The 23,555-nt window shown below is 35.0% G+C and overlaps 1 protein-coding gene across 4 annotated transcripts in view; it reads right to left on the bottom strand.

Moving 5' to 3' along the window:
- Positions 1 to 21,651, bottom strand: part of LOC130800617 (protein LNK2) — a 29,856-nt gene extending 8,205 nt beyond the window's left edge. For 2 of the 4 annotated variants that reach the window (XM_057664161.1, XM_057664162.1), the window contains exons 1-6: positions 21,585 to 21,651; positions 20,896 to 21,322; positions 17,605 to 17,740; positions 17,449 to 17,517; positions 16,146 to 16,272; positions 4,162 to 4,471 (exon numbers count right to left, since the gene is read on the bottom strand). In XM_057664161.1, coding sequence (XP_057520144.1) covers positions 4,162 to 4,471; positions 16,146 to 16,272; positions 17,449 to 17,517; positions 17,605 to 17,740; positions 20,896 to 20,919 — 666 coding nt within the window. In that variant the 5' untranslated portion in view covers positions 20,920 to 21,322; positions 21,585 to 21,651. Of the gene's footprint in view, positions 1 to 4,161; positions 4,472 to 16,145; positions 16,273 to 17,448; positions 17,741 to 20,895; positions 21,323 to 21,584 lie in introns of all 4 variants that reach the window. The other 2 variants (XM_057664158.1, XM_057664160.1) reach the window with 1 other exon arrangement.
- Positions 21,652 to 23,555: the final 1,904 nt, after the last annotated feature.

Genomic DNA, 23,555 nt, shown 5'->3' with positions numbered 1-23,555 from the left:
AATTGGCATTTAAGTGGTGTTTAAGAATGATAATCAATACATGAAGTTATGTAGGCATTGAAGTATGTCTTAAACATATGGATTAATGGTGATTAGTATGCTATTAACTCAAGGCCATAATTGTGTATACTCATTAATGCAATTAGTCTTATAAATAGGGAGCTCATACGCTCATTTGTAATCATCAAACACATCAAACACAAACCCCTTAGCCTAAAACATAGCCTATAATCTCTTACTCTCAATTGTAATCCTTCATTGTAAGAGTTGTTGAAACTCTATTGTTATAGTATAAACAAAAATACTACACACCTCCGAGGACGTAGCCTACATTGGGTGAACCTCATAAATACTTGTGTCCTTTATTTGCATTTTATTTCCTTCATACATTGTCATTTTCATTGAAATAGTTATATGTTCATCAAGGTACTTCATACCTTCGATCTTGGTGATATTAGAGTTTGAGAATTGCTTTTTAGACTCTAATCTAGCTCTTATTTCACCTTTAACAAACTTACGATAGTATCCGATCAATCCAAGAAATCCCCTTATGTGGCCTAGATAAGCCACTTGAGAAACTCCTATCGCACATTTGGATTTATTGACAAACAACTTCTTTGCCAATGTCTCCATAACAGTGTTAAGATGTTGCACATACTCCTCTTCCGTCCTACTATAGATCAATATATCATCGAAAAAGACTAAGAGGAAACGCCTCAAAAATGGTTGAAAGTCCTCATTCATGAGGGATTGGAAGGTGGCCAGAGCATTCATTAGTCCGAAGGGCATTACCAAAAATTCATAATGCCCCTTGTGAGTTGTGAGTGCGAAACGCCGTTTTCTCCACATCTTTTATCTTCATACGGATTTGGTGGTATCCTGATTTTATATCCAATTTTGAAAAAATGCTCGCTCCATTTAGCTCATCAAGTAATTTATCAATGATCTGAATTGGATATTTTTTTCAGAACCGTCACTTTATTCAAGGCTCGATAATCTACACAAAATCACCAAAAGCCATCTTTATTCTCAACTAGAATTACCAGGCTAAAGAATGAGTTGGATGAGTGTCGGATAATTAGGGCTTGTATCATGCCACTAATCATCTTTTTAATTTCACTTTTTTGAATTTGTGGGTAACGGTAGGCTTCACGCTCACCAGGTTTGCTCCCTCCTTCAATAAAATAGCAAGATCTTTCTCCCGATGTGGGGGTAAACCCTATGGGTTCTCAAAAATAGCTTTGTGCAGTTGCACTACATCTCTTAAAGCTACTAGGATCTGCATTGTTTTTCTTCCTCCTTTTCTACTCATTTCAGTTCTATTAACATTCCTTGTTTTTCTTTCATCAACACTCTCCATATACTTCAAAGAGATTTGTGTCTTTCAAGAGAAAGATCCCCCCTCAACTCGGCCGTATCTTGCCCCCACTAGAAGCGCATACGTTGTACCTTCTAATTGTTCACTATTTCACCTAACTTGACCAGCCAATGGAATCCCAAAATTAAATCAATGCTCCCCAATTCTAAGATTAGAAAGTCCTCCAAAATTTGAACCACTTGTATTTCTACCTTCACATTTTTGCACTCTCCCTTCCTCCACACCTTCTCCTTATTACCCAAAGTAACTCCAAACCTCTCCATGTTTGAAAATTGTACATTGAGGTGAATAACTTTGGTTAGGGATATGAAATTGTTTGTGGCTCCAGAATCCATCATTACAATCACTTCCTGTCCTTGAATCTCTCCTTTCATTTTCATTGTTTTTGGGTTTGCCAACCCTACCACGAAACTCAATCAGTTTTGTTTCCTCATTTTCAGGTTCCCCTCCTTCTTCCTCGTTTAGGAGCATTGCACTCAATTCTCTCCTATTCTTACAGATATGATTATATGACCACTTGTCATTACAAGTGAAACAAAGTCCTCTCGCTCTTTTGTCCATCATCTCCTAATTGGTGAGGTTCAGTTTGGGCGGTTAGGGTAACAATTTGGCTTACTTGTTTGAGTGGAAGGATTTTGAGAGTAGATACTGTGATTTGGGTTTCAGGAGTTTGGGTTAAAAGTTTTGTGGGTGGTTATGACGGATGAAGATGGTGGGCTTTTATGAGATGGGGAATAAGAATGGGTCAGAGATGAAGAGAAGTTTCTTTTATTATAGTATTCCTCTTTTTGAGGGTATTTTAAATTACTGTCGCAATTTTTATAACCCAGTCCATTGTACTCTCTATAGTCAATGGCCCATGCACCCTCAACTCTCTTTTGACACTTTCATCCAACCCATTAATAAAGATTCTCACATTGTGCTTCTGGAATTTTTCCCAAATGTCTGGCTTCCCTACAAACTCCAAGCAATAATCAGCCACCAGGCCGAATTGCCACACAGCCACCCACTGCTCATGTGAAGACCCTTGGTCTGCCAATCGGAATTTCCATAGCAGCAACCCTTTCAGCTCCTCTTAACGCACAATTCGCCTTCTTTGATGCTCCTATTGAAACCATACTAGGGCGTTTCCGTCGAGACTCACCATAGCAGCCTCGACCTTTTTTTCTTCATTCAACTTGTAAAATGGATTTATCACTTGACTTTCATGATACTTCCATCCGAAGTATCCCCATCAAAGAAAGGTAGGTTAAGCTTCTTGGTTTTCCAAATCCAATATCAGAATTACTACAGTTTGAGAATGGGTTGAGTATTTGCATAAGTACATTTTCGGTTATGGGTGTGGCTATGGTGTTAGGCTGGTTTGAGTTGATTTGAAATGGTGGAGTATTTGGGGTCGTCAATTTCTCCCCTAATAATTGTAAGGTTCTTGTGATGTTATCCATTTGTGAGCTTAGGGTGATGTTTTGTTGGATCAAGGTTTCCATTTGTGATTGAAGGGCTACTCTGGGTAAAATCCGAACGAATTTTGTCAAGTTCTAAATTAATTTGGGTGAGTATATTGTGGATTTGGTTTTCTAGCTATTCGATTCATTGCAACTGCATGGAATTAACCATGACCAAACTGCTTTGATACCAGATTTGTTGTAAATTAGCACAAAACAGTAGAATAGAAAGAACAAAGAAGATGAGAAAAGTAGAGTAAGCAATTTTAGGGCTGATTTTCGAGTATCAGTAACTCCCAATACTACCAGATTTTAATATTCAGTAAAGGCATGATTCAATACATTATTCATAGGCTATATATACTACTCAGCTGCAATACTTGCCTGCTCACTAACTGATTCATTTCCCTTACAATGTACCTCCCCCCTTGTCAGTATCATCCTATTATAACCTCATTAAATTTGTTACAAATATTCTCTCCTGCCAGCTCATCATCTTCATTTTATTTCTCTTTTGCCAACTCAGCATTCACAATCTGTTTCTTCCTCTTCCTCTTGTAGGTCACCTACTGCCTAATCTGAATATACAACATAGCAATAAGAAAAATCCATGTGGACGACCAATGGAGCTAATATATTTGTTTCATATAGTTGACCCCAATCTTCTGGGATTAAGGCGCTAATGTTGTTATTCTTGTATTAATAGATTTGTTGGATGATAAAAGTATGAAACATGATGATGTGCAATATTCAGCATGACGTGGTGCTTTAAACAAGGTTTTAGTTTGTCATGTAAATGGAGGGAGACTATCATGTTGCCTTGATGTTTTAACATTATGTACAGGAAAATAAGATTCAGACATCATTGTAGTTCACTTCATGTAACAATTTACGGTGTTTATGATCTGAAGCTCATTCGTCAAAAACTGGCGAAAGTAATTTTCTTGCCTTGATGTTTTAACATTATGTACAGGAAAATAAGATTCAGACATCATTGTAGTTCACTTCATGTAACAATTTACGGTGTTTATGATCTGAAGCTCATTCGTCAAAAACTGGCGAACGTAATTTTCTTGCGTCACATGCTTGTTGAAGTATTTTGCATGATTGTAGCAAGATAACTTGTAATTGCAATGACAAAATGCAAGAGTTCTTTCACGATGGGATTTGCTACCTTATTAGCAGAATTGTCGGGAAATGCAATATTTTCAGCAGCGATATGACTGTCAATTGCTGTGCTCACAGTGATATCCAAACCAATATGTGCCACAGAATAAATAAAACTCATTGAATGTGTGATACCAATGAGATCAGTGTCAGACTATTTGTTGCATGTACCTTTTTGTCCGCCAAATCTGTGGTTCCCACAGCAGATTCCTCTTTTTCAACATGTCTTACAATATTGTGCCGGGAGTACGGAGAGCGGCGATCTTGCTTTTGAGAACTAGTTGTTGAAGAGGGGTTTTCATTGCGCAGGAATTCATAATTGTTATCAATATTAGAGGTGCTTCCTAAAGTTCCAAATTCCCAGTTTGTTGATCCCAGAGCTGCAGAGGAGCATTTAGCCACTCCACTCAGAGGATTCTTAGGTGAAGACCAAAGCTCATCTGTGCTGCCGAGACTTATGTCCCCCTGTAGTCCATCGTTGCTGCAAAATCATCACTTGTGAGAATACTCTGTCAGATGGATATCATCAATAAATTTCAGAAATTTGTACTCCATCATGAAAAGAAATAGAATAAAACAATTAAAAGGAAATAACTGGAAAGATAAGTGGAAAAAAAGGGTCAAAATCCATTGCACAAATTTATCAATAGAAGTCAGAATAAGTCATGAAGAAATAATTACACACATGGAAGAAAAAGTGATCCTTGAAAAGTAAATGAATAAAAAACTGAGTTAACACTAAGAGAAGAGACATCAAAACGCAGTGCTACATTTTTAGAGAATGATGGTTTTTAACATGCCTCAACCAACTAAGCCCCAACTTGTACATCTCCCCTAATCAGTGCCAGGGGTGGAGGCATAAAGCTTTAAGGGATTCGTCCTGCTGCCTTTACTTTAGGGTAGTAATCAAAGATAAATAGGTTGTTTTGCACACGCATTCTTAAAAAATAATAATGGAATACATATAATGCTAACACAAAAAACAGACAACAAAATCATTTCTCAGTCAAATGTTTATGAAAACCTTCCTTTTAATTTGTTATATATATGTACTACTTTCCCTCTTTACCAGCTGTCAACATTACTTGATATCAAATGCTTTAACTCAATTCACAACAATGTGAAAGCCTTCAACCTGAACCAAAGCAAATCAACGTAAAAGATTATCAATAACAAAGATAATACTACATTCTGCTCTAACTAATACTAACCTACAACTAAGAAAATCATTTCCAATGATACCCTACACATATTCTTTATCAATTCCTATCTATTTAACATTATGCTGCAAATCTTTTTTACTCTTATAGTGTAACTAGTGTTAGTTTTATGGAGTATAGTAAAATTTTCCGTGTAGTCTTAGTGGGACATTTCGATATTCTGGTCCTAGTTATCTGTATGATCCATTCACGTTCTTAACCTCATGATTAGTATCTTCATTCTTGTTAGAACAAAGCAAATGTACTTCAAATACTCATTTCAAATACCTTTGTAACAATCCTGTGTGCTAAAGTGGCATATCATGAACTCTATCTTACTTCAACTTAATTTAAACCCTTTTGGATTCAAACTCCTTCTTACGCATCTATAACATAGCATTAAACCCACCTCTACTTTAATCCGTCAAGATGATGTCAACAGTGAGCAACACACAGTGAAACTTCTTGAAATGTTATCTAGTTTGCTCCATATAGAAAAAACATCTGATATATCAAGAGCTAGGAGTTTTTTTAACCTTAATTTTGGAAATAAATAGAGAAATGAGCTTCAGGGGAAAATAATTTGGAAAAAATAAACTTCTTAAAAAGTCGTTGTGTCACACCAGCTATGAGAGAGACCTGGGTGATTACATATGATAGGAGGAATAAACAGAAGATAAAAGGGAAGTCGGCCAGCTGTACAGTGGGGGAAAATGTTATTTCTTTGAATATATAGTCTGTTATGTTTTGTTAGTTTCTGTTATGTTGTTAGGCTGAAAAGTATAGCTGTCAGGGGCAGTTATTAGAATATTATTTTGGGCTATATAAGCCAACACTCTTGTATTTTGGAGGATCATCTAAGATTTGAATAAGAGAATAACCTGGAGCAGGATAAGGCTCGAACATTGTCAAAAGTTTTTGTCTGAGAATTCTGTTCTTTGTGCATCTGTTTATTGTGAACATACTGTCCATTACATCTTGGTATCAGAGTGAGACTGATCAAATGGGAAATCCGACCAACCAACAAACGCTGGAGCAAATTGAAGGTGATCTTGAACGGATGAAAAACCTTTTCTCCGAACAAGTGACGCATTGAAGGAGAATGTCCAATAAACAGCGCTGATGAGACATTGGCCTAATTGTTGGAGGGGCAGACGAAGCTGTTGGAGAAGGAAACACATTCGGTACATGGCCAAACGGGGCAAAAAGAAGTGAACCGGAGAAGGGTGGATAACGAAGAGAGGGAAGAAATGAATGAATCGTAAAGTTTCCATCATCAAAAGAGGGTAAATGGTGGAAGTAATTGGACGTTTAAGAAGCTTGATTTACCCATTTACGATGGTGAAGACCCAGATGGATGGATAATGAAAGCAGAAAAATATTTCAGTTTTTAGCAACTTGGGGACAAAGAGAAGGTCGAGGCAGCGGTGGTATATTTGGAGGGTGAGGCACTGTTGTGCTATAGATGGGAGAACCAGAGAACCCCTTTGGAGACTTGGAGGGATTTGAAGAGTTTGATACTAAGGCATTTCAGACCATCTGACAAGGGCAACATGAACAATGGTTATTGGAAGAGCAGTGGGGGTTGGTGGCAGAGTATCAGAGGGAGTTTGTGGATGGTGTAACACACCTGGATACCGTACCAGAGGCAGTGTTAATTGGGGCCTTCTTGAGGGGATTGCAAGAAAACGTAAAGAGAGAATTGAGAGTATGGGCAGAGAAGGTTGACCGGAAGTTGACCCCGACGACATGGATTGGCCGGAAGTATGGGTCAAGCACTGCCGGCAAGACTGTGGCCACAAAACCCAGATTCAACCAGCCCTCAAACCCTAACCCTAATTTCAACCCCAATCCACCCAAAACACGGGAATGGAACCCTAATACTACAGCCACCCACAATCAACCCGTGTACGAATGCTGGAGAACTGACCAGGAGGGTGGTCGTGGAGCGCCGGTGAGGCGGCTGACACCGAGAGAAGTACAGAAAAGACGAAAATTGGGTTTGTGTTTCAAATGTGACGGTAAATGGTCCAGAAACCATGTTTAAAACCGACAGGAGTTGAATGTACTCATTGGGACAGAGGAGGAGGAGGAGGAAGGGGCAGACGGCAGGGATAGAGAGGTGGGGAGTTAGTAAATATATCCCTAAACTCATTCATAGGGATTACTAACCCTAAAACTATGAAGCTCTTGGGAAGAATTGAGGATGAAGAAGTGGTAGTCATGATTGTGCTATGATTTGGTGAGCAAATAGTGCAGGAGAACAGAACTTAGAAGAAGAGAAGAAGAGAAAAAGAGAAGAGTTATACTCAGAAAAGAAAGAAGTACAGCAACTACACCACCTAATTTGATTGGGAGACTCCAATATACCCTCAGGTATTTCTTAACAAATTTAGACTTGTGCTATGCCCTTCAGTATAGAGAAGAAATGGGGGACTTATCAAAGAAGGAAGAAAGCGGGAAAAGCAAATGAAGCTATAACAAACTTGAGTGACGAGGCAAACAAATGCTAAATGTAGTTATAACAGCAAGAAGGAATAAAGGAGGGGAGAAATGAATTTGTTATGAGTTTGTTAAGATTTACTATGAGGTGGCAAATGTAGTCATCTATAAATATCAGTGCTTAATTGTAGTTTCATAAGCAGAAAATCAGTGTAATAGATACCTACGGTAGGAGTCACTGACACTCGAAAATCAGCTTCTGTATTTGCTACTTTTCTGTTTCTTAATTCAATACCCATTCTTCTCCTCTCTCAAATTCTTGTTTTCTTTCTTTAAAACCAGTCCATAGCAACTTGCTATTCCTGCACAAAATAAGACTATATAATATTCAAGTACTACATGCCAGCTCAGCAATATCTAGCAGCTTCCTTCCAAAGATTCCTTTATTCTGTTATAACTGCCCAGAAGGTATTAATTTGCTGTTGCCATGTCATCCAGGTGGTTTTCCGTTTTATTCCTTTGGTAGGTCACCCACTCTTTAGCTTTGTTGAAAGGCGTAGCAGATTGATCCACGAGCAACTAACAATTTAATTTCAACCCACTTGGTTGAAAAACTAAAGTTAGACAGCCAAGAGCGCGGGAAGTATCAGTTGATCCTAGGGAATGGAGAAGAAATTGTCTGTCATGGAATGTGTTGGAGCTTGAAGCTGTGGGTGTAAGGGCTGGTAATAGAAGATGATTTTTTGTCCCTTCCATTGAGCAATTCAGATGTGATATTGGGAATTCAATAGTTGGAGAGTTTGGGACCGGTCACCACCAATTGGAAGACTCAACACATGTATTTCGTGTCGAACAATGAGTCGGTAGTTTTGGTTGGTGATGTGTAGCAACGAAGGGCTAAGGTGACATGGAAAGCTATGATGAGGGAGATATGTAAGGAAAGAGGTGGAGTGTAAGGGAACTGAAGGGACAGCCGTTGAGCCTTTTGTACCACAGTATCTGACCGAAACAAAACAATTAACCGTTATCTGACTCAGTGTCACCTGATTCGGTGATTTTACCCACGAATCGCGATTCGGTTCGATCGACCCAAACCAAGGCTCGTTCGCCGATTAATCTCCTTGGTGCACTATTCAAATCGTCGGCGGCAACATTCTCGTTTGCAAAGACTGAAGGTTTCTCAAACTTTGAAATTCGACACCAAGAAAAGAGAAAAGATAATTGAAGAAAGTGAAGAGAAGAAAATAGAAGGACAGAAAACAAAGATGCATTGAGGGTTTTTCAGCCGCTATATCTAAGGTTTTTCTTACTTGAAGGACAGAAACAAAAGAAGATAGAAGGATAGAAAACTTAGATGACAGTTATGAAGGCTCTGAGACTTTATGTAGAAATTTTTTTCGAAAAGCCCTCTATTTGATCAGTGGGCTCGGCCTATTTAAAAGAAAAGTTAAATAGGCCTAGCCCACTAATCAAATAACATTGAATGAAAGGTAAGGAAAAAGAAAGAAAACGATAAAGAAAAGGTATAAGAATAGTTAGATTTAGAGTGCTTTTAAATAGGCTGACCCTACTGATCAAATGGAAGGCTTTTTGAAAAAATTTCTACATTGTGAAAGTCTCAGAGCCTTCATAGCTTTCATCTATGTTTTCTATCCTTCTATCTTCTTTTGTTCTTGTCCTTCATGTAAGAATAACCCAAGATATAGCGTCTGAAAAACCATCAATGCATCTTTGTTTTCTGTCCTTCTATCTTCTTCTCTTCACTTTCTTCAGTTATCTTTTCTCTTTTCTTGGTGTCGAATTCAAAGTTTGAGAAACCTTTAATCTTTGCAAACGAGAATATTGCCGCCGACGATTTGAATAGTGCATCAAGGCGATTAATTGGCAAACGAGCCCCGATTCAGGTCGATCGAACCGAATCGTGATTCATGGGTAAAATCACCGAATTATGTGACACTGGTATTTTTTGGCGTGAGCTGTTTCGCCTCCTCCAAAACACAGCCCTCAAGAGAAGCACTGCATATCACCCACAAACCGATGGGCAAACTAAGATCGTGAATAAGGCCATTGAAATCTATTTTAGGTGTTTTATGAATGGACAACCTAGTAGGTGGGCAACATGGATGCATTGTTCTATGCAGGTAAGGCCCGGAGAGAGCTTACATTTGATGAAGGCGAGCTAGTGTTCCTCAAACTGCAACGTTACAAGCAAAAGTCCCTGGCTGCCGGAGCAAATCAGAAGCTATCTTGGAAATACTATGGTCCTTATAAAGTTGCGAAATGGATTGGAAAGGTGGCGTATAGCTTGGAGTTGGGCCATTTCATGTTTAATCCATCCGGTGTTTCATGTCTCGCAGCTCAAAAAAGCTCCTGGGGCTGATTTGCCATCCACTATTGTACCATCAATAGCTGCCGCAGCCCCACATGAGATCCTACAAGCGCGAGGGCTTGATGTTGAACATTTGGTGGTCTTGGTGCAGTGGGAAGGAGAACCAAGCACAGAGTCAACGTGAGAAGATTATGCAAAGATGTTGACTACATATTCTGACACTCACCTTGAGGACAAGGTGGAATCTTTGACGGCGGGTATTGTCACACAGGCTATGAGAGAGACCCAGGTAATTACATATAAAAGGAGGAATATACAGCAGTGGGGGAAAACGGTTATGTTATGTTGTTAGGCTGAAATGTACACGTGTCATGGGCAGTTATTAGAATATTATCTTGGCTATATAAGCCAACACTCTTGTATTTTGGAGGATCATCTAAGAATTGAATAAGAGAATAACCTGGAGCTGGACAAGGCTCGAACATTATCAAATGACCGTCTGACAATTCTGTTCTTTATGCATCTGTGTATTGTGAACATGTTGTCCATTACACGCTGACAGCGAGTATTAACTCAAATGGGCTGCGAAGGTGGGTTTTTGGGATCAAAAGGTCAAACCCCTTGACATCGGGTTTTATTCAAGTAAAAGTTGCTTTCAGGAGTTTGATTGCCCATAATTTCTCCCACTTGTTCTGGTTAGAAAACATTTAGTGAATACAAGTAGACCAACCCTTTGTTGAAGACAGAGCTTGATTTTATTCAATCTCATATCAGCATTGTCATAACTGGGCATTTCGTTCATCATCAACATTTGACATTATCTTGATCATAAGGCTTTAGTAGTCCATAATCATCGTTTGCCATCATCTTGATCATAAGGTTATATTCACCGTGATGGTCAAGATGATGGCAAAAGTTGATGATGGCAATCATTATTATTAAATGAAAAGTGTTAATATATGAAGATAATGATTATGAAATTGAGCAAAGAGATCGATAAAGGCGATGTCATGGCTAGCTGATGTTGAAATCAATCAAATGATTTGATCGAGAAAATGTATGGTGATGATCGAAGATGATAAGATGAAGATGAGATGTGGATTTCATGCATTCTAATGTTGGTTGAAAATTAAAAATTCATTTATTAATGTAAACGAAAATATATAAAAAAAACAATCACTTAGCTTAGTGGTTTTTGTGTATGCTACATACATATGCAAAGGAATGCTTATTGCAAGGTTTTTGAAACACCATGGCAACAAAACTATAAATTTCTTTTTAAGAGCATGTGGGTTTGACTTTGGTCAAAGTCAAGTCAAACTCGTAGTGATTGTCCAAGGAATGGTCAAGTCAATGTGTGTCTACACTAGCATGAGTTGAAACAAGTTATGATGTGCAATGAAGGCAGAGGATTGCTAGGAGGCATTGCTGGAACAAGCACTTTGCGACAAATAATCAGTGGTTAGGCTAGAACGAGGCTCGAACAAGCAACGAAGCCGCTTGAACGAACAAAAAAAAGTAACAAGACAGAATGCACCGTTGCGTTGGTGCACATTGGAAGCTTGAGTGATCATTGTGACTTTGCAAGTAGTGACATGCGTAGTGCAAAAATAAGGCCGCATTGTTCCGTATATAGTAAATGTTTTAAAATTTACCGAATTGGTTCTACTCGCATCGTAAAGGTGTAAAATAACTGCAACTGTGGCTGACACCTGCATTTTTGCACTACTAACAAGGCATGGAGATGACTCACAAAGGGTTTTAGATGGAGCATAATGAGTAGTCAAATGAGCAACTCACATGCTCGAATAAGAAAACTTGTAGTTGGACGAGCACCCGAGCATCCATTGTTTAAAGATTTGATTCCTCTAGCTTTTGGGGTCTATAAAGATCATATAGGTCATCGAAAAGTATAAGGAGTTATGCAAAGTTTCATCCTAGGTTGTAACTAAGAGATAGTGAGAGTGTATAATATTTTAATATTTTCAAAATAAAATAAGCACATTAATTAAATGTCAAAAACTAATTTAAAAACAATTTTATTTTATAAAAAAACTCCCATACATCATTCTTAACTTGCCTTAACCAATCCTTTTTTAATTCTCGTTTATTTTCTAATAAATTGGTAATTTGTAGTACCATTTCTTTACTTCACACTAATTCTATCCTTTTCTTTTCTTACCCTTCCTCTTATTTTCATTTTGGTTTTCATAAAACAAGTACTTTTGAGAATAATTATCTTTTATGTTATTTTTTTGGCAAAATAAATTTTATAAAGCCAGAAGCCGAGGCAAAACAACTATAAGAAAGACAATATCAGACCATTCCGATGGAATAAGAAATTTAGTAGACGTTGATTTTGGAGAAGAATAAGTTTATTAAATTAGGCGCCTTAAAATTTAATTCTCAATGTTTATCTAATTAGGTTATCACATTGATCATTAGCATCATAAGAAAGCTATGTGGTAATCTGTAGATGTGATGTATGATTTTATTATTATATCATGTATATTATTATCATTTTAAATTAAACTATATCCGATCATGGCCATCTTTTTTGTCCTCATAGGCAGTTCTAGGGGTGTGCGGGGTGCCCAATCGCACAGGGCCCCCAATCTTAAAGGGCCTCATATAACGAAATTATATTGAAATAACATACTATTGAGGTAGAGTAGTTGGTTGGGTTTTAATTAACATTTCAATGGTCATATGCTTAAATCCTATTGATTACATTTTTTCTTTCTTTTTTTAACTCTTTCCAAATCAACTCTTTAACTTCCATATATTATTTCTTACATTATTTAATTTTTACTCATTCATTAAATATTAATTACAACAACTTAATTTATAAAAATAATCAAAATTTTGTTTCTTAATTTTTAAACTTTTCAATTCATAAAATCAATTATCAACAATGAAATTTATTACTATTTTTTCTCTTCCTTTTTAATATTAGAGATGAAAATTTAATTTTTAACAACTTAATTTAAATTATTTTATAAAATCAATATTAATAAATAAAAATTATTTTGAGTTTTTATTTTAGTTTAATTAAATTTCTCTTTGTAATTATGAAGGGCCCCATTTTTAGAAATTTATGAAAAATTAGACAGGGCCTCGAAATTGTTTGCTTCGCCCCCTGTTTGTCCTCTAAATCTTTTTGAATAGATCAGTAAGCTAAGCTACTCCAATTTTCCATAGGCATCTTCAAACCTTAATTATCATTTTATTCAAAGCTCCTTCCACCTTTTTGCAATTCTGGAGTAATTGTTGTGTCTCCTATAAGATTTCCTTGTTCTCCTTAAATAACTCATCAAAATACTACCTCCATTAAACCTTGATTTTCTCATCCTATGATAAAATGTTCTTATCCTTATTCTTAATGAATTTTACTACATATGTCATTAGTTTTAGCTTGCCTTCTCTTTTTCATCCTATTGTTTTCTCCTTTAGAATCATGGTTATTAGAATCTCGATTCTAATCTACGATTCTACGATCTTACGATTCAAAAATAGGCGATCTTAATGTTGGTAGATTCATGCGATGCAACTTAGCTCAAGATTTAGGTGGTAGGATCATAGCACGAGTCTACAAGGGTAGTTTTCAATCTTAAAATAATTTCATATAATCCAAATTTCACTTATGTATAAATATATATATCTAAAACAATTATATCAATACCATTATAAAATTCAAGTTTTTCCTGATTCATAGTTTAAAAATGATTATTAAAAGAATTCTATTTCAAAATTTAATAGATAAGGTCAAATAAGTTTTTATTTACACCTTAAATCTTAAAAAAAGAACAAATATAATTTACAATCAGCTATCCAAAAAACATTAGTACATATTTGTAAAATCACACGATCCTACAATTTGATTCTACCAATTTCGATTCTACCCCGTCAACTATCCTATGTAGAATTTCAATCCTAACAGCCTTGATTAGAATCTAGTTTAGCAAACACCTCTTAGAAAGCCTTTGATTTTGCCTCACAAACTTCTTGTTTTGTCTTGGTTTTGATTTCTTAATACTTGGCTGATTTTTTCACATTTGTGCAATTTCCTCATGCAAGATATCATTTTTTTTTTCTTTTCCTTAATTGCATTAAACTAAATGAATGGAATTATAAGATATTAGCTTGTGTGCACAAAATGATTTTTCAATCTAATTGCATTATCTTCTTAAACAACTTTTGAACCTAAATATTTTACGTGATAAAGTTGGAATAACTCAATTTTCTAATTTTAGTAGTTTTTCTCTATTGTTTTTCTTGCATTCTATTTTTCTGGTTAGCGATCATTGGGCCCATGGAGTGAGGTTCACTTAAAATCCCCTATAAGTAGTGAAGAAGGATTATGAATTAACCTCTTTCAATTTTAGTTATTTCAAATTTTTAAGGATTGAATTTGGATTTATTACAGTTGTATAGAGTTGTTTAGTTTTTTTTTTTTTCTAGAAACTTTAAAGTTGATTTAGCCTTACATTTATTGTTAAGAAATAAATGTGGTGATAACACTCCCATGATTAGGACTTGGTTACCGTTTTCCCTTTAAACGTGTTTTTGAAAATTAGAATGGACTATGGCAATGTTACAAGTGAGTGAGTGTGCACATTGTGAGCATATATCATTCAAGTTATTTGAGGTTTGAGAGCAAACACTTGTAATGTTTGAAAAGATTTCTAGTTGTTGTAAATTATTTAACTTACATGAGATTAAAAAATCATTTGAATGAGTAGAGGGGTACCAAAAACTGCGTAAAACACTTGTTCTTACGTTGATTGTTTATGTGGTTGTTAGCTTGTTCTTTGGGTCTTTGTTCTTTTTTCCTTTATTGAGTGTCTAAGATCACAATAAGCTCAGTGGCAGTAACTTGATGTAAGTAAATCTTTATCGTTTAATCTTTAATTCTCCTTCGCGTGTCTTAATATTATTTTGTAATTTCCTAGAAAAATCCGTTGGGGCATTATACGTTCACCTAGTATTACCTTACAAATTAGGCAGCTACCTTTATTATTTCTCCTAGTCAAACAAATTATATGCTTGTGAAAAATTTAAAATTAGACATTCCCTCCTCATTCGTCGTTTCATCTCGAAAATCTCCATGGACACTCTTATAACCACTTTGTGTCTCAGCATAACCATTAAGATCACCACTGATATACAAGTATTTTGATGATGTAATACTTTGCATCACCATCTAGCTCCTCCCTTTCGTTTAAATGATTTGACTCACTTCAAATATTGCAAGTTATTTGCTACAATATAATACTTACACACATTTTATCTCTACTACACTTGACTAATCGTGTAATTATTTTCGTACAATACACTTTAGCCAAATAGACTATTACACCACACCATAATTGTTTCCAAAATCATAGGGCAAAAACAAGGTAACATGGTATCCATAGTGCAAAAACAAGACAACATCTTATCAAATCTATGAAACCAATACTAGCCGCATCACAAAGATGTAAAACCCGTATTTTAGGCCAGTTCAAAGAATATCTCATGATATCGGCCAATATTCTTGGTCAATATTAATGAACAAATATGTTCAGCCATAAAGAATATTCCCTCCACCCCACTGATATTTAGTAAATCAGACCCATTGAGTTTACCCAATTAATATTTTTAGACATAACCCCACCTATAAACCCCACTAAAACCTACTATCTATTACTCTTTTCTACATTAAAACCTGTATTTACCCCACTAAAGGACATGGCCCTACCTACAATACCCACTAAAATACCCACTTTTCTATTTTTCTTAATTTGTGTGTCATCCCCCAAAGAAGCAATCTCGGGGAGACAAAGGAGTAGAGTTAAGAAAACAGTATCACACACCTCTTATTTCAGGGTAATCATGAATCGGTGCCAAAAATGAAATTCAAGAGTTCTGACGGAATAGTTACACACTACAGCACAATAATTTTATTCTGTTTTCCTCTTCAACAGACGGCTATACTTTACACCACATATCCTCATTAACAGAGAGATTTCTATGTTTTTAAACACAGAAGGTTAAAAGTATTCACATAAGCAACCAAAAAGGTTAAATAAGTGCATTGAACAGCAAGTGTCAGCCAATAGAATAAGGTCAATCCAGACAATATTAGACATACATGCATACGCACAACCGGAAGCTGGAAGGATCAAGGAAATATCTTATTTTACCTAAATATCCGATCAAGATCATCAAAACTTCCAATGCTAGCCCAGCTGTTTCCAACCAGATCAAGTTCCTTGTCTTCAAGATGATTAGGGGAATTCTCAGAGCCAATAGCCAGCTGACTTCTCTTAGCTACAAATGTTTTACAAAAATCCAACATATCAACAAAACTACCAAAGCAACAATCCCAAGAAAAATCAGTAATATCAAAAATATTAACTTGCTCTAGTTCTAGATTGTATTAGAGATGGCAAAGGGTTTGATATCATATAAATCTCCATGAAAGCATACAGTATGAAATCCTAAATTACCAGTAAAAGCAACATCGACAAACGTAACTACCAAGGGTCAGGGGGGATATTCCAATACTACATGACACCTGGGACTAACTCATGTAGAATCGACAAAAAATGTTTGCATGCTCACTGTATATGTTCATAAATGATAGTGAACATAATAATATATTGCAGCACTTAAATGACAAATTGTCAACAGAGTAAAGTGCTGATAACCCGAATGATACTCTTTTGCTCATCAAAGCCTTAGTTTTAAAAGACATGAGGAGCACCGAGGCCCACAAGTGTGCTGGAGCCTAAGCGCAAGGTGCAAGAGCAAGCTTTTGTATATTATTGTTGTATTAAAGTTTCAAAACATTTTTTATCGTTGAATTAGGCCACTGATTTAATGTAAAATGACACAAGAGGGTATGGAAACCCACATTTGAAGGAATTGTGCCTAATTGTTTATATTAAGTTATTTTCACATTGTCATAAAAGGAACATAGAATAAAGAAGACAGAAACATTGAAGAAGAGTAAAATTCGAAGAAAAACAAGCAGGAAGAAGTGATCATAAAATCAATGAAAAGGAAAGCCAAATGAAGAGAAAACTAGAAGAAAGAAAAAGCCAAAAAATCGAAAAAAGAAGAATAAAAGAAAAAGAATCTAGAAGAAAAGAAAAGAAGATGTCCACAAAAATGAAGATAGAAGAGGGAAAAAAAATCAAAAAGGACGCTATCTACTGGTGACAAAGCTGAGACAGAAGTCCGTTTACTACTAGGACTCCAAGCAAATCTTTATTTTTCCTTTTATTCTTTCTCTCTCCTTGAAAACAACAGAAAAACCTTTTTCGTTTTCGTTTTCTCTTTGAATAACACATACCTCTTTTCATCTAATTCTTCAATAACATATTATTAAAAAGATGATTTGTCTCCAAACAAAACCAAACGAACAAAATGCACATATGATTTATTGAACCATTTTATAATAGTATCACGTCAAATATATCCCTACTATTTGAAATGTAATACCTATGTCCCCATTCTCAGTTTTTGAAGTAGATAATGATGGCATATCAAGTTGAGAATCGATAATTGCTCCTGAAGAAGAAAGAATATCATTCTTATCTCTTTTACTTCCATTTACAACAAAATTTGAATTAGATATGTTGTTTTCAGCATCCTTGCCTTTTGAATTTTCCCCAATTTGTGTCTTTTGATCTTTGTTGCCATAATCAGACAGCACTTGTTTCTCAATATCTTCTGAATACGGGATAATGTGACCATCAGCTTCCCTATCTTCACCCCATAAAATATTTGCTAGCTGAAATACATTAAAGCAATCATTTAGTCCAAAAACAATAACAGCAGAAACTGAAAACTACAGCAACAGACAATCTACACTTCTGCGGCTTAAAAGAATATAACAATCATGTAATGGAATGGAAAACTTGAGCTTAGGATGATTTTGAATTCATTCCACATTACACCAGCCAAATAAAAAAAGATAAACATAAATAGAACCTTTAATGATCACAATTATCACCGAACCCTCTAACTAGAGTTAACAAAAGCCAGAACTTTTCAACTTTCCATAATGTACAGCATTGAAACTTAACATATGCAATTTTCCAAATCACCCTAATGAAAAAAAAAATTAACAAGTCATTTTAATATAGTCAAGTATGACTAAATCATTTAAACCAAAACTCCACAAATTTTACAGTCTCTCAATTTTTGAAGTAGACTCTAGAATATCCAATGTAAACATTAATAATTTTTCAGCAACTGTTTGCTGAGCATTTTTACCACACATTTCACATATAAACATCAGTTCCCACACAATATATGCAATAACCCTTCAAACAACTAGAAACATCAAAATGAATATATCATCCTTGCAAAACCTCCAAACAAAATTATTGACCTTGGAAATGACCCTCTAAATCTAGATGCAAAATGATGAACGGTCTACTCACATGGTATTTGGGGTAGGCCATGCACCAAAAAATTTCTACACTATTCTACAAAGCTCTGTCGTGACAAATGGCTTTGTACTAAAGAGACAAATTTATAAATTTGAAATGAAAAACATAAATACTAATTTTCAGATCCTTCAAGGCTGAAATTCATCAATAATGAACATAAAAGCAGTAATGGCTGACGATATGAGCACACTGACTCAAGGACCACAATATAATAAAACCTGAAAAGAACCATGAGAGAATTTTGATGTCAAAGCTGATGATGCTCAGAATTCATGGATATCCTCATTGCCACCCTCATTCTATAATGCAAATCTACCCATGCTAACCCCGAACAAAAAAATGATACAAAGAAGACAATTCAACTTGCTTGCGCCTGAGTAACTTCTGTTCACGTAAGAAACAAATTTCAATGCATGTGAAGAAAACAACATAGCAAAAAAGAAACAAGAATTCTTATTCAAGTAATATAAGTTTTTGGGTGGGGATTGTTGAGAGGTTCCATTAAAACGTCCTTATTCAGTTGCTTAATGCTTAATGCTCTTTTTCAAAATAATTAAAAATGATATTAAGAAGAATGATCACAGAGACCAAGAATATATGCACAACACAGATCTTTAAATGTTGGACAGCTTTGCTACAATGAGAGCAAGTGAAAAAGACTAAAAAAGAAAAATAAAATGACTTATGCGAGTCCCCAATAGCAAGAAAGATCATTTACAAAAATTATAAAATCAACAAGTCCAAAAATAATAGCGTAAGCTTAGACAATCTAGACAACTTGAAATCTAAAAACAGATAGCCATGGGAGACGAGTAGATTGAAAGAAGAGTTGAATGGAAAAGAGTGAGAGAAGTTACTACAAGAAACACAAATAAATACAGGCAAAAGGATCGATGCAAAATCCCTTTCTTACAGCAAAGATATAGACTATTAGAGCTGAAGAATCTCTCAGTCACCAAGGACCAGATGCTCCTCAATCGTCACTTTCCCAAAATTCTAATCATAGAGAGAACTTTGAATATAGCTACCTACTCAAGAACAATGCCGGTAAAACAACTAAAGACTCATGACTTTAAAGAAGAAAGATCCAAATTCCACATAAAATACTAAAGCATACAAACTAAAGAACCTACTATGAAAAGAAGATTTTTCACAATGAAATCATGAATTTGATCACGCTTTCCTGTTGACTTTTCTCATAAGCCACATGCACGAGAAGACTTTACAAAACGTGCTTTAACAGAAAATGAGATCTTGAAATAAATTAGGTGATAAAAAAGATATGATTCTTGTTTGAGTTGCAAAGATCACAAATGAATCCATAAATTCAAGTCCACTTGTTAATTTTGAGACAACATAATCCATTGGCTTCTACCCTTCAAGTTGATATTTTTGTGTCATAGAACTGGCAATCAAATTCATATTAATCCAACTATCAATTGGGAAATCTTTAATGAAAGAGTTCAACTGGATTACAAAAGTAAAGATAGGCTAACCGTTTTATTTTGGTGAGGACGACTTAAATCTACAAGAAATGAGTCCAAAATTTAAGTGCATTACACATATAAACTAATTTAGAATTGCTTGGATGTTGGATGTTGGATCACGCAAATGATGGATGATTTGTGGTATCATGGAGTTCTATAAAGAAAAAAACATGTCTCTAATTACTGATTCCTCATTATTTACATCCATCCTAGATACGATCACAATTAAAACTTTAGAAAAACTGATCCAAAGATATGTTGATGTTCCACTTCCACTTCAGTTCACATTAACCCACAACTAACAACTAGTTCATGCCAAGCTATAGAGAATCTCTCTCCCTTTAATCCAACTTCATATGCTCTGATGTCCATAGCTGCATAAGGGAGGACGGTATTTGTATCTTTACACTTGCAGAAGATAATCCTATGTTCTTTGGAGCTGATGTACAAACTAGATTGCATCTACACTTTATAATCATCACAAGGCTAGCTATCGCACCTTACTCTCTTTCCAAATATTAAATGCAGAATGTTGACAGCTAAAATCCGATGAAACATCAAAACACGCCATGCTTACCTCAAGTATAGGTTGCTCTATGATAAACTGCAACATTACCCATCAATCCATTTCCAATATCCACGTCCCACCCTCACTCTAATTTTTCCCTTTTCCCCAAAGAAAGCATAACAAGTAACAACTGAACTAGGATTGAATATTTTTTATACAAGGCTCACATCAAGTCATTCTTTCAACTTTGTCACAAAACCCTATAAAACTTAAAGGAAAGTACAGAAAATTTATCATATAACAAGTCTCATTACTCATACTTCAACGTTATAACCTAAATTGAAACTGAAATTAACAACCAAAATTGTCCACATAAAAACAGAAATTTAACAGGAAATAGCACAAAAGTCAAACAAGCTTTTCAATTTCTGATTTCTAACTCGAAATCAACAAAATTTATATCAAAAAATGCAAAAAAGAAAGGAAATGAAAATACCTCTTGATCGTCCCAATCAAACATCTTCAGAAGACAACAGTTCACCCCATCATGCTCCAATTCCACTCGCAAATCAGTAAATCCAAATTCAAACTCAGATCAAATTCACAAAATCAACTCCCACAAAATTAAAATTACAAAGAATCTCAGAAAATGAGCACCAGAAATATAGCAATCCAGAGAACAAGTAGTTAAACAACTAGCACAAATTTTCTACTGGGCGAGAGGAGAGGAAAGAAGAGGATGAGAGAGAAAGAAGAGGTTTAGAGAGAGATAGAGAATTGACACGTGGGAGTAAGAAGAAGCGTATCTAAACGTGTGGTGTGAAAGATGTTTGGAGTCTTACGTGTATGCCACGGTTTACTTGATTTTGATCTTCTGTCCCACGTCAGATATGCCAACTTGTTACATCGTTATTCTCGTGGACCTTCAATTTTTAATGCAAACAATGAGGTCCGCAGTCTGCTCCGATTAAACGTAAGAACAAATTTTTTTAAAATTTGAAATATAATTGTAAAAATTTGAAAAAAAAAATAATTTTTTTTAAATTTCCAATATAAGTTTTGAAAAGCTTTTAATTTCTAAAATAAATTGTTCTATGTTTTACTTTAAGGTGAACACTTGTTCACTGGTAATTGGTAATGCTTGCGAACAAGAGAAGAACAAGCTAAAAATTAAAAAATAATTACCACAAATTTATTCGCTGGTACTAATAGTGACCAAAAGAAGGACGATGTTATAATTTTTGAAAATAACAAGATTTTTTTTTTTTTTGCTTAAAATTTTATGAGCAAAAATGAAAGATTTTATAAGTTAATGGCATGAAGTTCTAACATTATGGTGAAGGTTAATAACACTTCAAAAGTCAGCACTTTCACCTTCCTAATAAATTTGGACATCATTCTGTACATGGATGATTTCTTTTACAACACATGTAATTTTTGCAGCAATAATATTACTCATTGCTATAACTTGTTAGTTGTTACCATAAATATTTTTATTATAGTGATAAGACTCTCGCTATGATACTTAGAGCTGTTCAAATAATTCTGACCCAATCCGTTGACCCACAAGATAAATGGCAGGTTAAATTTTCAAAAAATTTGAAACATCTGGGTCGGGTACTCGACCCTCCTTAACAAGGTGGGGTTATGGGTCGATATTAAAATGTACCGGGGACCCGATAACCCGCTAAAAAGTGAGATTTGGATTTTTTAGGGTTTTGAAAGAATAAAAACTACAAAAATTATTGTGAATAATCCAACCTATTTTCAATTACTTACTGATAATCTCACCTTTTGAAAAATTTTTAATAATCCAACATTTGCTTTCAGTTTGTTGCCAATGAACCCTTCAAAGAAATGACCTACTATATCAGGTTACCTCTTATCTTCTTCCTTTTTTATAATAATCCAATCTATTTTTCATTACCTACCAATAATCTCATTTTCAAATTTTTATTCAATAATCCAACCTTTACTTTTTGTTTGTTGTCAATGGACCCTTCAAGAAACTAAATGAAATTGCTATTACTTTCCAAGCTTATGAAGTTGATCATTGCATAAATAGTAATTGACTTTACATACATATACCATCAAATAGGGGTGTTCAAAAATCCAACCCACTTTGACCCGACTTGCTGACCCACACCCAACCTGTTATATATTATCTTTATAAAGTTGAAATTTACACGTTAAAATATTTTTAAAAATTAATAATAGTCGTAACTTTTTCACTTCCCTTCAAAGTAAAATACCCCTTTTAATTAGTGACAAAGAGAAATTGAGTATTTTAAAAATTGTGGATTTTATTATAATAATTGAAGAAAAAATGTGTTAAAGAAATTAAAAGAGACTTAACATGTATGTATGAGATATGTTGGATTATTATAAACTAGTGGCAAAGAGAAATTGAGTATTTAGCTTCTTGAAGGGTTCATTGGCAACAAAATGCAAACAAAGGTTGTATTATTAAAAAAAATTCAAAAGGTGGGATTATTGACAGGTAATGGGAAATAGGTTGGATTATTATAAAGAATGAGAAAATGAGAGTTAATCTGATATAACATCATTGTTTAAAGGGTCCATTGGCAACAAACTGAAAAAGCAATTTTCAAAAGGTGAGATTATTGACAGGTAATTGAAAATAGATTGGAATATTCACAACAAATTTTCCTAAAAACTAAAAGTTGTTGTAATGTGAATTTAGTAATACTAGTACTAAATCATTCGGGTACCCGGTGGCCCGACCTGATTTATTCGGGTAATGGGCCAGGACACAAGCCATTAAAAAAGGTACCCCACTAACCGGGTACCCGATTTACCCAAAATGCCAAGTACCCGCTAATGAACACACCCCTACTAATACCAATTGTAACAACCCACCCAATTTTGACCCAAGAAATGAGGCCTAAATAGGCTACCCGAAAAGAACATGGTTGTTACAGTGTTAAAGTTTATTTTTCAAAAATTCTAAAAATATTTTAGAATATTGTGGATCAAGTTCATAAGTTGGTAGATTGAGAATAAAGAGAACAATACTATAACATTATTGCAGCAGGAATAATAGTTTGGCTTATACCTCTGGAGAGCCAATAAGGTCTCTTATCAAAATTAATATCTATGTACATTTAGTACATGCTTTAATAATCTATAGGCCAA

The sequence above is a fragment of the Amaranthus tricolor genome, chromosome 15 (genome assembly GCF_026212465.1).
Source record: "Amaranthus tricolor cultivar Red isolate AtriRed21 chromosome 15, ASM2621246v1, whole genome shotgun sequence".
Classification (NCBI taxonomy): Eukaryota; Viridiplantae; Streptophyta; class Magnoliopsida; order Caryophyllales; family Amaranthaceae; genus Amaranthus; species Amaranthus tricolor.
Note: the sequence above shows the minus strand (reverse complement) of the source record. Positions and strands in the feature narration are given on the sequence as shown.